Raw genomic sequence first — 14,136 nt, 5'->3', positions numbered from 1 at the left:
TTGGGGGGGGGGGGGGGGGGGGGGGGGGCAAGAGGACTGATTTTTACAGATGCAGGAGTTTGAACCCCAAAATTCATCCTTCGCCTGGAATAGGAACGTGGCTTCCAACTGACCGACTTGAGATATTTTAGCTATTAGTTGGGGCGATCTTTTAGTACAACCAAGGAAACTGCCTACCTTTTCACATAAGCCAGGCCAATGTTGCCCAAACTGGTATTCTCTTTATCTATCTAATGTGCTGGGTAAATACTGTATTTCTCCAGTCCCCTCCCCACCCAGGCCAAACTGATTCAGTAGGTATGGCTGGTGTGGGTCCTGGAAATCTTGCTGGATTTTTTTTTTTTTTAAACAATTGTCCCCAAGGGATTATTATGATCAAGAGAAAGTTTAAGACTCCCTGACTAGACTATTTTCTGAACTCTTAAACTTGTACAAAGGGTGGGTGGGGAGTGGGAGTAGGGGGGGGGCTTTTTGCTTGGGAATCCCCATTACAGCTTCTGCTCCAGGGTGGCTCAGGATTTGGTCATCTTTCCTTGATTCATGTAAGGAATAGTTCCTGATCCAGGGAGGAATCAGGGAGAGGAGTCTGGTCACTGGGATGACCAATTTTTTTCTCAGGTATCTAAGCAGTGGATCCGAGCCCTGGAGGTTGGTGAGAGCCATGTATTGCCTCTAGATGAAATTGGACGAGAGACCATGACTGTAACCCTCATTGATGCCAATCACTGCCCTGGTTCTGTCATGTTTCTCTTTGAAGGCTACTTTGGAACCATCCTCTACACAGGTGAGTCTCCTGAGGGCTCCCTCCCACCTTCCCAGCCTCAATACTACTTTTGTTGATACTGCTTTTGTTTTTTATATTTATATTTATATTTATATTTTTATTTTTTATAATAAAATCCATCAAGGACTTTTTCTTTTTTTGTCCTTTTTTTAAAAATTTTTTGAGACCCGCCGCACCGCGCTCAGCCAGTGAGCACACTTGCCATCCCTATATAGGATCCGAACCCGCAGCGGGAGCGTTGCTGCACTCCCAGTGCAGCACTCTCCTGAGTGCGCTGCGGGCTCGACCCTTTTTTTAATATTTAAAGCTAACTTTTGTCATTGTTTTCTTTACCCCGTGAATCAAAAAACAACCTGCTTCATTTCTCCTTCCTTGTAATTACTCCACATACCCTGTCCCCCACCCACTGGACACACAATTCAAAATAACTTTAAAAGATCTTTGTAATTTGTTAAGCATTATGATTTATAAAGAAGTGAAAGACATACAAATCCCTACACTGAAGACAGAATATAAGTCTGGAGGCCTTCTAGCTTCATTACATATGAGCACAGTTACAGTGGGGACCAAGCTTCAATGACTTTGGGAGACCATTCAATCCACTACACCCCTAAAGCTCAGGTAGAATTCTAATCCCCAACTTGGCAATGTTGGGAGCAGTTTGGGTCATGGGGAGCCAGTCCCTCATAAATAGATTAATGCCCTCCCTGGGGTGGCGGGTGGTGAGTGAGTTCTTGCTCTATTAGTTCCTATGGGAGCCAGTTGTTTAAAGGAGTAAACTTGTGTTTAAACTTGTGAAGAGTAATTAAAAACAGGAGCAGGATGGAGACATTTCCACAAAGAAGCTATACTACACATTCAGTGCCAGGCCACATAATAGTTTTCCCACAGGCCAGTAAGCAAATACCCATCTGTTCCTGGAGGTGGGAGAGGCTTGTCTTCTATTATTTTGTCACTGACCTTCTGTCCCCCATATATTCTTCTTCCAGGTGATTTTCGATATACACCATCCATGCTAAAGGAGCCAGCCCTGACATTGGGGAAACAGATCCATACCTTATACCTAGACAATACCAATTGCAACCCAGCCCTGGTTCTTCCTTCCCGACAAGAAGCTGCCCACCAGATTGTCCAGCTCATTCGAAAGCACCCACATCATAATGTAAAGATTGGTAAGTTGTTTCTTTTCCTTTTTCTCTTACTCATAGTTAGTGAATGTAGGCTCTTTGACGTTTCTCACATCTTTCAAGTCTTTGTGCAACTTTGACGCTGTCCATGAAACCTACCTTGACCACCTTATTTAAAAATTGCAACCTGCCCACTCCCATATTTCCAACTCCTGATCTCCTACCAACTCAATTTTTTTGTTTTTTTATAGCACTTCTCACCTCCCAACACACTCTATATGTTTTTTTAACATGCCATTACTTATTATTTATTATCTGTTCCCGACTTTCCCTGCCACACACACACACACACACACACACACACACACAACGTAAACTCCTTAAGATGTATGGAAGTGGGAAGAAGCTTTGTGTGTTTGTGGAATAGAGAAGCAGCAGCCAATGTGTCAGGCACACAGTGGGCAAGGAGAATGGAAAGCTACTATGAGTGCTGCTTGCCTTTTATTGTGTGACTCTCCCTGCTAGAATGTAAGTTCCACAATGGCTGGAGTCCTGGTAGACCATTTTGAACTTGATCTAAACCTAGCCAACAAAGAGCTATTGAAGGATATTAACTGGAAAGGGACAATACATATATATTTTAAAATTGTAAGACAGGTGATTGTACATATCTCTGGGGTACAAAGTTGAATATCAATACCTGTGTACAATATGTGAAGTTCAAATCAGGATAATTAGTATATTCAACAATACACAATGTAATCATTTTTCATGGCCCTTTATCAATTCCTCTTTTACCCCCACCCCCTTCCCCTTTCCCACCTCTGATAACGTCAGTTCTCTCCTTTTGAAAGCTCAACATATTATTGTGATTGTTATATCTTCCTTTCTTTCTTTTTAAAAATTATTTATTTTTTAGCTCCCACTTATGAGTGAAGACATTTGGTATTTCACTTTCTGTGCCTGGCTTATTTTACTTAACATAATTTTCTCTAAGTTAATTCATGTTGCTGTGAATCGCAGTATTTCATTTTTTTTAAAGGCAAAGTAATATTCCATTGTGTAAATATACCACATTTTCCTTATCCAGTTGTCCAAGGTTGGACATTTAGGTTGGTTCCAACTCTTGGCTATTGTAAATAGAGCTGCAATAAACATGGGAGTGCAGGTATCCCTTCAACGATGACTTCCATTCCTTTGGGTATATACCCAGCAGTGGGATTGCTGGATTGTATGGCTATTCTATCTGTAGTTGTTTAAGGAACCTCCATATCATTTTCCATAATGGCTGCACCAATTCACAGTCCCTCCAACAGTGTAGGAGGATTCCCCTCATTCTGCATTCTTGCCAGCATTTGTTATTCTCTGTCTTTCTGATAATAGCCAGTCTAACTGAGATGAGATGATATCTTAGTGTGGTTTTGATTTGCATTTCCCTGTTGCTGAGTGATGTTGGGCATTTTTTCATGTGTCTGTTGGCCATTTGTACATCTTCCTTTGAGAAATGCCTATTTAGCTCCTTTGCCCATTTTTTAATTGGGTTATTTGTTTTTTTACTGTTAAGTTGTTTGAGTTCCTTGTATATTCTAGATATTAATCCTTTGTCAGATGCATAGTTTGCACATATTTTCTCCCACTCTGTAGGTTGTCTTTTCACTCTGTTGATTGTGTCTTTTGCTGTGCAGAAGCTTTTTAGTTTGATATAATCCCATTTGTTTATTTTTCCTTTTGTTGCCTGTGCTTTGGGGGACTTATCGATAAAGTCTTTGCCCATTCCTACTTCCTGAAGTATTTCCCCTATATTTTCTTTTAATAGTTGTATAGTTTAAGGTCTTACATTTAAGTCTTTAATCCATTTTGAGTTGATTTTGGTATATTGCAAGAGGTACGGGTCTAGTTTTACTCTTCTACATATGGATGTCCAGTTTTTCTAGCACCATTTATTGAAGAGGCAGTCTTTTCCCCAATTTTTATTCTCAGTGCCTTTGTCAAAGACCAGTTGGCTGTAAGTTTGTGGGTTGATTTCTGGGTTCTCTATTTTGTCCCATTGGTCTGAGTGTCTGTTTTTATGCCAGCACCATGCTGTTTTGGTTACTATAGCTTTGTAGTATAATTTGAAGTCAGGTAATGTTATGCCTGCAGCTTTATTTTTTTTTGCTCAGGATTGCTTTGGCTATTCAGGGTCTTTTGTTGTTCTATATGAATGTTAGGATTGTTTTTTCTCTTTCTGTGAAGAATGCCATTGGTATTTTGATGGGGATTGCATTGAATCTGTAGACCACTTTTAGACATTTTCAAAATGATTATTAGAAGAGGGACAATAGTGCACTCATTATCTTAAAATATATTCTGTAATTTATGAATTTATTATATTTAGTTTTTATTGTCTGACTCTCCCTGCTAGAATGTAAGTTCCACAATGGCAGGGCTCTTTCTTTTATTATGGATATATCCCAGATACCTATATTAATGCCTGACACATAGTCATTCAATAACTTGTTACATGAATGGACGAAATTTATCAGCTTGTAGGTATTTAAAGGAATGCTGTGCTTTAAATTAGGTACGTTGAAAAAAATAGGTGTATGCTTGTTCTAGTGATGGTAAAAAACATTTTTAGGATTCTTCTTTTAAAGTTGCCTTTTGAGGTAGTTCATGATAATCAGTTTTTGTTTTAAAAAGTGTAATAGGTTTAGTTCTAAATGACTTTTTTGGTTGTTTCCAAAACTATAATAAGTCCACAAAAGGGAATAGATTTGCCACCATTATGAACATTTTAAAAGGACATGGCCCAACTCTGAAAGAATTTTCAAAGTGAGGTTAAACAAAGGCATTGAAAAAATTATATACCTTCCAGGATAATTACCAAATTGAGAATATCCCCTACCCTCAGAATTGCTTAACTGCTCGTGAAGAAATATCAGCCATACCCATTCTTGAATTTTCCCAGAGAAGCACAGTTGACTAGGAGGGTGCTGTGGAGGACTTGATTAATTTTGCAAATATATAATAAGCCCCCACTATGGGCCAAGTATCCACTAGGCAGTGGGGATATAAAAGATGAATAAAATGTGGTCTCTGACTTTGAGGGCTTACAGTCTAGTATGGAAGGACCTAGACAGGGAAAAATTGGGAATATATATAAAGAAAATCAGCTACGTTTGTGCCCAAAGAGTGAGATTTTGATCCATAATCAGGAATAAAGTAGATATAAAAGAAATATAAGTTCTTTTAAGGAGTTCACAACCTGATTGTGGATTTGAAATAGACCTTAAGAAAAGGAACAACTGTTAAACAGCATCTTCCATATCTGTTACCATAACCATTACCCAAATTCATGTCTTCATTTCTTTCTATGTAAGTACTATTTGGGCCTTCCAGTTGGAACTGCTGCTTCCAGCTTATTCTCATCCAGGCAGTCGAATAACATTGCTGCTCTTTATTTATTTATTTTTTTTCCAAAAGGCCTATTCTGATCATATTCCTATGATTAGAGTTAGCCATTTTCCTGCTTTAGACTCTTTAATGGCTCCCCTTCACTTACAGAATTAAGTCCAAGCTCCTTAGCAGTACATACAAGGTCTTCTCTTATACGGTTCTTACTTATATCTCTAGTATCATTTCTCACCAATTCCTTCTTTACTTTAGTAACATCAAACTGACCCCTCTAAAACTGACACAAAGAATGATTATGTTTTGTAATGATGAATATCTTAATTATCCTGATGTGATTATTACATATTGTACACAAGTACTGATATGTCAGCTCTGTGTCCCACAAACAGGTATAATCAATTACGTTTCAATAAAAAGAAAAAGAAAAAAAAATGTTTCCACCATATTCTTTCCTTGACAACTTAGCACAGTTGTCATTTTCAGGAAACTTTCCCTAACTTAATTGACTGATAGATACTCTTCTTCTGAGCCCTCATAACACAGTATACATATCTCTAACATTGCCCTTAACTGTGTTGTTTCTGGGTCTCCATGTAGATTGTAGCCTTGAGGGCTGAGACCTTTTTACGTTTGTTTTTACAGTGTCTAGCACTTGGTAGATACTTTCTTTTGTTGAACTGAATGAATAAGTGGATTCTGTGTGGCCTCCCTCACCCCCAATTCTCTGTATTTGTATCTCAGCTCAAATGCTCCCTGATATACTCCTTGGGTTGCCCCACAAATTTTGTGAATTTTTGTTAAACATTTGGTGGACTTATTAGGGTTCTCCAATAGTTTCATTCTTCCTTCTCTTACTTTCCCCAATCCTTTTAACATTCAGGACTCTATAGCCTGGGAAAGGAATCACTGCTCGAGCAGCTGGCCCTGGAGTTTCGGACCTGGGTGGTATTGAGTCCTCGGCGCCTAGAGTTGGTACAGCTGCTGGGTCTGGCAGATGTGTTCACAGTGGAAGAGAAGGCTGGCCGCCTCCATGCTGTAGACCATATGGAGATCTGCCATTCTGCCATGCTGCATTGGAACCAGACCCACCCTACCATTGCAATCCTTCCCACAAGCCGGAAAATCCACAGATCCCACCCTGATATCCATATAATCCCTTACTCTGACCATTCCTCCTACTCTGAGCTTCGTGCCTTTGTTGCAGCACTGAAGCCTTGCCAGGTGGTGCCCATCGTCGGTCGACGGCCCTGTGGAGACTTCTTTCAGGACAGCCTGAGCCCCAGGCTCTCCATGCCCCTGATTCCAGACTCTGTGCAGCAATACATGAGTTCCTCCTCTAAAAAACCAAGCTTTCTCTGGCTGTTAGAAAGGAGGCTAAAGAGGCTGAGAACCCAGGGTGTTGTGTTTGAATCCCCTGAGGAAAGTACTGATCAACCTCAAGCTGACAGAGACACAAAGAAGGCCAAGAAAGAGAACCTTTTTCCCTGGCCTGGGGACCTTGAAAAGCAGCCCTTTCACCGTCCTTTGCAGATCAAGAAGCAGTTGTTCCCAGACCTCTGCAGCAAAAAATGGGATGGGGCAGTTCCTTCCTGTGAGTCCCAGAAGATGGTGACTATGTTTGCTGACTCCCTGGGATTTTCAGTGCAATTGAGGTCTACAGATGAGGAGTCTATCTCTCCAGAAACCAGGGGGGAAATTGGCTTAGGGTCCCCCTTGGTACCCAGGGGAGATGATGATGGCCCAGCAGCCACAGGGAACCAGAGTGCCTGGATGGGCCATGATTCTCCCCTGTCTCACAGCAGCAAGGTCGCCCCTTTTCTAGCTGCTGAGTTCAGGAGCCTAGCACTAAAGTACCTTCTGACTCCAGTGAACTTTTTCCAGGCAGGATTCTCTTCTAGGAGCTTTGACCAGCAAGTGGAAAAATACCATAAACCCTTGCTGAAGTACACACAGGAGAGTATGAAATAACCTTGTTTTATCCAACACTCCAGTTTTGAAGGGTGGCTGATGGCTATTGAGGAGAGTTTGCTTTGTGCCTTACTTTTCTATCTTTATAGAGTTCATATGGGCTCACACTGGAGCAGCACTTCCTAAAGGTTCTTCATTGGAGTCCTGGTGCCTACGGAGTCCTTAGTTTTATAGTTGACTATGTTTAAGAAACACTTTTCATTATAAACTCTTCAGAGTGTGTATGAGCACATTAAAGATTCTTAGAATTCCTATAGTAACTTAATTTATTTAACTTTGTTTAACCCAGCATTTTTCAAACTTTTGTGAACATGCAGTCATCTTATGTGGGTGCAGAAAGAGATAAAGAGGCTGAATCAAAAAGGACCAGGTTATTCCCATTGTTTTTTTGTGCATTGTGTGCCATTCCCCATGTCCCCTTTTCCCTCTTCACAGATAAAAGTCCCTAGGTAGTTCCATTTTTTAAATTATGAACTGTGGTGCTGGAGGTTAAAGTGGTAGCCCCAAGGAGCATGTTCCAATCCTGAATGTCACTGACTTGCTGTGACCCCCATCCAAGTGACTTCCTGTCTCTGCCTCTGGGGGGGAACAGGAAGCAATGAAGAGGCCTTGGAACAGTAGTGAAAAATTCCACCTCTGCTTCCTTCATGAGTGTGTGCAGTTAGTGTCACTAGGACATATCTGGCACAGAGCCAGTAGGAGGGTTGGGCATTTCTCACCAGGGCAGTACCTGGAACTCAGCTGAACATTAAGGCTTAGGGTGTGACAGGCTCCCAGCTGCCTGGAGGTCCTGACTATTTGGCTGAAATAAAGTTAGAAAAGATCAAATGTGCTGTTAGATATCCTTCAGATTGTTCACATAGCTGGGATGTTTGTTGCACAGCCCCCACTTTGGTTTGAGCAGAGAGCCAGAGCACAGAGTCTGTTTGTTTTAGTATTCAAAGAAGAGACCAAAGAGTCAGCTGGCTGGTAGGGCTGGGGGTGTGCAGTTCTGCCCTGTCCTTCTGCTGTAACTGGACAAAATGCCAATCTAATAAGCAGGACAGCCAATACCATGGCTATGAGAGAATAGGCTCTGAGAGAAGCCAAAGACATGTGGAGCTGGGCATGTGGATGAAAACTGCTTCAGAATGGAACCTTGAGCCTTAACAACAAAGGAGGCTCCGTTTCTTGTCTGGGAGGGCAAAGTTTTCTATTTTTGGAAGGAGAGATGAATTTAGAAAACAAAATAAGTCCTTGCTCTTGGTCAAGCTGTACACAGTTCCCACACAGCTCTATTTCATCGATGACCTTTGTTGTAAGCCTCCCAAGAGCTTACTAGGAGCCACAGCAGACAAGGCATGTGGTGTGGCAGGAACATGGGCATTGGGCTTGAATCCAGGGAACCCTGGACAAATTGCTTTAATAGTAGATCCTCAGTTCCTCATCTGTGAAATGAACTGAGGTAACCAGCCTCTTGTGATTGCTGTGGAGATTGGTAAAATTCTAGCTCAGTGTCTGCCACATGATGGGTATTTCAAATGTTGGTTCTCGGCCTCTGGCTGTTCAAAAAAGTGATTCTGAATATAAAATAAGAAACTTAGGAAATCATATAAAAATATAAAGAAAAAAAATCAATTCTAATTTCTCCATGTAGGTCAATCGATAGCTTTCTTTTAGTCTTTTTCTTTGCATGTAATGTGTTAAATACATAATTTTTTAAAATGGGAATAATACTGTGTGTAATTTCATATCCTGCATTTTACATTCTTAATAAGCATTTCACCATTCATTAAATATTATTCAAAAATGTCATTTTGAATAGTTGTACAATACCCTTTATTAAACCATTCCCATATTGTTCAACATTTTGTGTACTTTTAAAAAAATTATGTGTATTACAACAAACAGCCTTATAAATGTACCTTGACATTTTTGTTTATTTCCTTAGAATAAATTACTGGAAGTGGAATTACAGTTTTAAGTTCTTGATGCAAATTGTACCAAATTGCTCTCCAGAAGGGTTTTCTTGCCATCTTTTCTTCAGAAGAGGATAGCATTAAAATACCTTGAAGACTGATTAAGTTTGAATATCATGAGAACGGTACACGTTAACAAGTGGAAAATCACGTGTTAAGTCAACAAATATTTACTAAACCATGTGCTCTAGAGGCCTCTAGCTGTCTCACTTCTGTGAGACCCAAGGGTGGCTGGAAGAGATAAGGTAGTTCTCACTACAGGGGCCCCCATATTGGGGTTATCCAGCAACAAAGGAGCCTGTCCACTCTTGGCACCTGCTCTGTCACACTTCTTCCTTGAAATGGGATCTATATGAATTCAGATGGAGCAGAAGCAAAGGCTTTGAGGAATTTAGTTGTTGGTGGCATGTTTGTGTTTTAATAATGGGAAAATTCCATACCATCCTAAAATAAAAATGTCTGACTTCTTATAATAGAGATCAGCAGTTGCTTTGTTTGATTTCTCAATATTCTTGCATATAAAAATGCTACATCACATATATCTTGGTTGTCAATTAAAATTAATTTATGTTTACAATCTAAGGATGACTCCATAGATGTATGAAGATCTTGACATCAGGCTTGAAGGTGCTGGGAAAAAAGAAGTTCCCTAGAGATCCATTAGTCATTCTTCTTGACTTACCTCTTACTAAGAAGATGTTTCTTCTACTCATAAACGTTCAGGAACCCAGACTATTCTGCAGAACGTTTTATATCCATGCAAGGCAAGCCATCCTATCCTTCCAGCCATATCTCCCAGGATCCTCCTAGCTCTGCAAGACAGTCTGCCATAGTGGGAAAGGAATTTTGAGTTAGACAAGTGGGTTGAGAATAGTGATCCTGTGGCTTAACTAGTTATGTATATAGTCTCAAGCAAGTTATTTAGCTTTTTGGCACTAAGTTTTTTTCATTTGTAGAGTAGGAATAATAATGCCTTCCTCCTAGGGTTTGGAGGAGAATAACACAGGATGAAGCAACCAAAGCACTTCACAAAAGAGTCATCTATTTTTTAAAAATGTTTTTGCCTTATCCTCCCTGCCATACCTTAAGTTCTGGTTACAGTGGAGTGGGTGACATTCCTAGTGCATGATGCCATTGGCAAATCCTACCTTCCAAGCCCAGAAGTTTCAAATGTTAGGCTGACCAGGTTTAACTGTGAAATCCTAATGCAAGGTCAAAATAAAACAGAAAAACAAGTGGTGGGTCAGAGGCCCAGAGTGTCTGAGGATTTGTGCAGAGCAGAACAGGTTGGGCCGAGCATTTCAGAACATTGTGGGTAAGCAAAGGGTCAGACACTATGCTCGATCTGGTTCTAGGTTCTTCTGCCACACCTGCTCTATAAACTGGCAGTCTTGGATCAGGCCTGCAAGTCTCCTTTTCAACTCCTACACAAGGAAGGCAGAACCACTGGAGAAAAGAACCATACAACTGGTATCACTACAAATTTCAGCCTCTAGTATCTTCAAAGCTGCTTCTCATTTCCTTATGTCCTTGATCCACCCCCTCTTTCATATACCTCAGTGGTTATTCCAAACCTTTATGACTCAAACTCTTACAACATATGAAGCCTTAGGAAGACACCTTTGAGCATCAAGGGTATCAAGCTGCAATACCCTGAAGCAACTTCCCTGGACCACAGGAACAGGTCTGGTCACCCACCCTCATGCCAGAGGTGGCAGAATTAATCCCTCCATACCTTGCCCTGTTTAAACCCCAGTCACTGTCAGGAGTCCAAGTCTAATTCTCAGCCTTCCCTACCCTCCTTTCACTACACTCTCAGATCTCCTGCTCTGTGATCAGCAAATTCCCATATGTCCTCAATATCTTTTTAAAAGTCTCCTACACCCGGGCCGAGCCCGTGGCGCACTCAGGAGAGTGTGGCGCTGGGAGTGCAGCAGCGCTCCCGCCGCGGGTTTGGATCTTATGTAGGGATGGCCGGTTTGCTCACTGGCTGAGCGCGGTGCAGCCGGTCTCAAAAAAGGACAAAAAAAAAAAAGTCTCCTACACCCTCCTTGCCTAAGTTGAAGACTGGCTCTCCTCTGAACTCCTTTCTGCCCAGCCTCTGAAGTAGAGGCCATTTTTATGTCCCCCCACCTCAGGGTAAGGAGGTGAAGCTGATGTCTTCCTTGCTCTTCTTGCTGCCTCCTGACCATTATTCCCATCCCTTTCTGTGAAAATCCCTTTGAAGTGCATACCATCTGACCATACCCCCCCCCTCACTTATCAAGACTTGGTCCACTGAATAGCCCTTCTTCTCCGCGACTGTCATTCTGAATGACTTCAATGCTCTCGCCACTCAATTCTCTTGACTCGTTCATCTCCAAAGACCTTATTCTCTCTCTGCTTCACCACCCTGTTATTACCAGAAATTGTACTACATCTGAGATCTCAGTTTTAACCTTATTTTCTCCCAGCTTATTTGCTCAAGTACCTCCATTGCCAATGGTTTGCTATTCGTAAGCCCTCTCTGAGCTTCACTTCCTGACTTGACTATATCCACGATCCGTCAATATAATATTCTATTGCCCCCTCACTCAGACACACTTGCCTTGAAGAACTCCAATTGTAGATAAACCACACTATCTATCTACTCTTTGCCTGCACTGAGCAGCTACACGTTGTTGGAGAAACCACTCAACTAGGCCAACTGATTTCATTTTAAATTCATGATCTCATACATCAAAATGGCCTTCCATGCTGCTGAGTGATCCTATTATGTTTCTCAAGTAGGCTTGGTTTCCTACTCTGCCTTTCTCCTTTCTTTCCCCTCCCACCCACACTACTTTCTGTCAGCAAATTCTGGTGTTTTCAGCATCTTTACCTCTACCGCCTGTGTCTAAGCAACCTTTGTTTCTGAACTATTGCAAGAGCCTCTTAAATGTTCTCCCTGAGTCCAACCTTGTCCCTCTCCACTCCCCAAATATAGTCTAATTCCCAGAACAGCCATGATGAGATCATGCTACTTCTCTGCTCAAATCCTCCAACGGCTTTCCAGCTCACTCAAAAAACCAAAGTTCTTTCAGTGGTCTGCATGGCCTCTGTGATCTAGTGCCCCATCTACTTACTTCCCCACTCTTCACCTACTCTCCTCCAGCCACACTGAGCTCCTTGGAGTTAGTCCAATGTGCCAGGTAAGCACTTTGCCTCACTTGTTCCTTCTCCCTACAGTATTTTCCACCCAGATACCCACATAGCTCTCTTCCTTGAAGTTTTAGCTCAGTGAAGTTTTTCTTATTTATTTATTAATAACTTTTTAAAAAACATTCTATGATGTTGTTGTGGAGCTGTTGGGAGGAGGGCGAGAGGGGAAAAGGAAAGGAAATATGGTGGGAGAACGAGGAAGGAGAGAGGGCAGGGTTGAGGCTCTGTGGCACCCCCCTCATTCCTGTATGGAAGACCAGGGGTCATTGCTGAGCTGGGTGCAAATGTCAGAGGGGTGTAGCTGAAGCCCTTGCTCCACCACTACCCCAGCTCAGGAGCCTGGGGCGCTCCCTGTGGCAGCTCAATGGTTGTCACTGGGCTGGTTGCAGGTGTCAGTGGGGCGTGGCTGAGGCCCTCAGCCCCAGACCCTTGGGACTGGCTGTGGATGTTAGGGGACATGGCTGAGGCCCCCAGCCCTCCCTGCTTCCTGGCTTGGTAGCTCAGGGGACTTCCATCCTTCTAGGTTTTATAGGTGTTCTTAGGTGATGTGAGACCTTTACTAGTTAATAACAAAGTTTGTCTCTGGTGTGTGGGTATTTTGTTTTCTCTTTCAGTTCTATATTGGATTATTTGCTGTTCCCACCACTTAAACTCTGCACTGGAACTAATTTGTTGTCCTTTGCTTAGTTCTAATATGGGGGAACTTCCTGTGGGGACCAGCTCTTGAGCTCTGTGGTTGAGCTAAATTGTTGCTTTGCTGCTGACTCCCTGGGGAAGGCTTTTGATGCAGCTCAGGTTTTAATGGTTGACTTTGTAGGTACTTCTGGGTCTTGTGAGGTCTGGTGTACCTGAGTTGTGTAGAAACTCTGGTTTGGGACTGAGTCCCTTCAGCAAACTGCACTCCCTACAGTTCTACATTCCCAACCAGTCTCCACTGAGTGATCCTACACTGACTGGGGGGCAGATCAGCTGTCCTTGCTGTGCCCCAATGTTCCCTCAGTGGGCCTATCTTCCCTACTGCCCACACTCCAAACACTTTCCATGGGGTGGGCTGTGTGCTTGTTCCTTTCAATGACTCACCAGCCTCTGAGTGGCTTCCTTTCTTCAGTTGTTGTGGCCCCTTGCTCCTATGTGGGTCCACGCAAACCCTGTTAGTGGTCTTGCTGGCCTGGGGGCCACCAAGGCCCTTTTCTTCCTGCCGACTCCAAGCAACCTCACCTTAAGGGCACAGCTGTGGCTTTTGCCAGCTCTTGCTCCGTGCACTCACCAGTTCCAGCCATGAAGCAGCCAGGGTTCGAAACGGTCAGGGCAGTTCTTTCTCTCATTGTGGCTTCTCCCACCTTCATGCACTCTGTAAGCCTCTCCTCCTCTACCCCTGATCTCTAGTGGTCCCAGCTTGGCTGTTGTTGCTTTCCAATAGTTGCAAATTGGTTGACCCATGGGAGAGAGTGACGCTGGGGACCATCTATTCCACCATCTTGACCAGAAGCTTTCTCAGTGAAGATTTTCTTGATCATCTTATTTAAAACTGCAACCACCCTGCCGGCCACTACCTATCTCTCCTTTTTAACTTTTCTCCATAGAGTACTTACCATTTTTTAATGCACTATATCATTGACTGACTTAGTTTATTGTGTGCCTCGTTCTACTAGAAGGTAAGCTCCAGCAGTTTTTTTCTCTGTTTTGTTCACTGCTGCATCCTTAGTATCTAGAACACATGGGA

The 14,136-nt window shown here is 42.4% G+C and overlaps 1 protein-coding gene across 2 annotated transcripts in view; it reads left to right on the top strand.

Annotated features, from left to right (window-relative positions):
- Positions 1 to 7,548, top strand: part of DCLRE1B (DNA cross-link repair 1B) — a 9,312-nt gene extending 1,764 nt beyond the window's left edge. For both annotated transcript variants that reach the window (XM_008574466.1, XM_008574465.1), the window contains exons 2-4: positions 619 to 784; positions 1,774 to 1,956; positions 6,188 to 7,548. In XM_008574466.1, the coding sequence (XP_008572688.1) occupies positions 619 to 784; positions 1,774 to 1,956; positions 6,188 to 7,275 (1,437 nt within the window). In that variant the 3' untranslated portion in view covers positions 7,276 to 7,548. The remainder of the gene's footprint in view (positions 1 to 618; positions 785 to 1,773; positions 1,957 to 6,187) is intronic.
- The last annotated feature ends 6,588 nt before the right edge of the window (positions 7,549 to 14,136 follow it).

This window comes from Galeopterus variegatus, unplaced genomic scaffold (genome assembly GCF_000696425.1).
Source record: "Galeopterus variegatus unplaced genomic scaffold, G_variegatus-3.0.2 Scaffold1052, whole genome shotgun sequence".
Taxonomy (NCBI): domain Eukaryota; kingdom Metazoa; phylum Chordata; class Mammalia; order Dermoptera; family Cynocephalidae; genus Galeopterus; species Galeopterus variegatus.
Note: the sequence above shows the minus strand (reverse complement) of the source record. Positions and strands in the feature narration are given on the sequence as shown.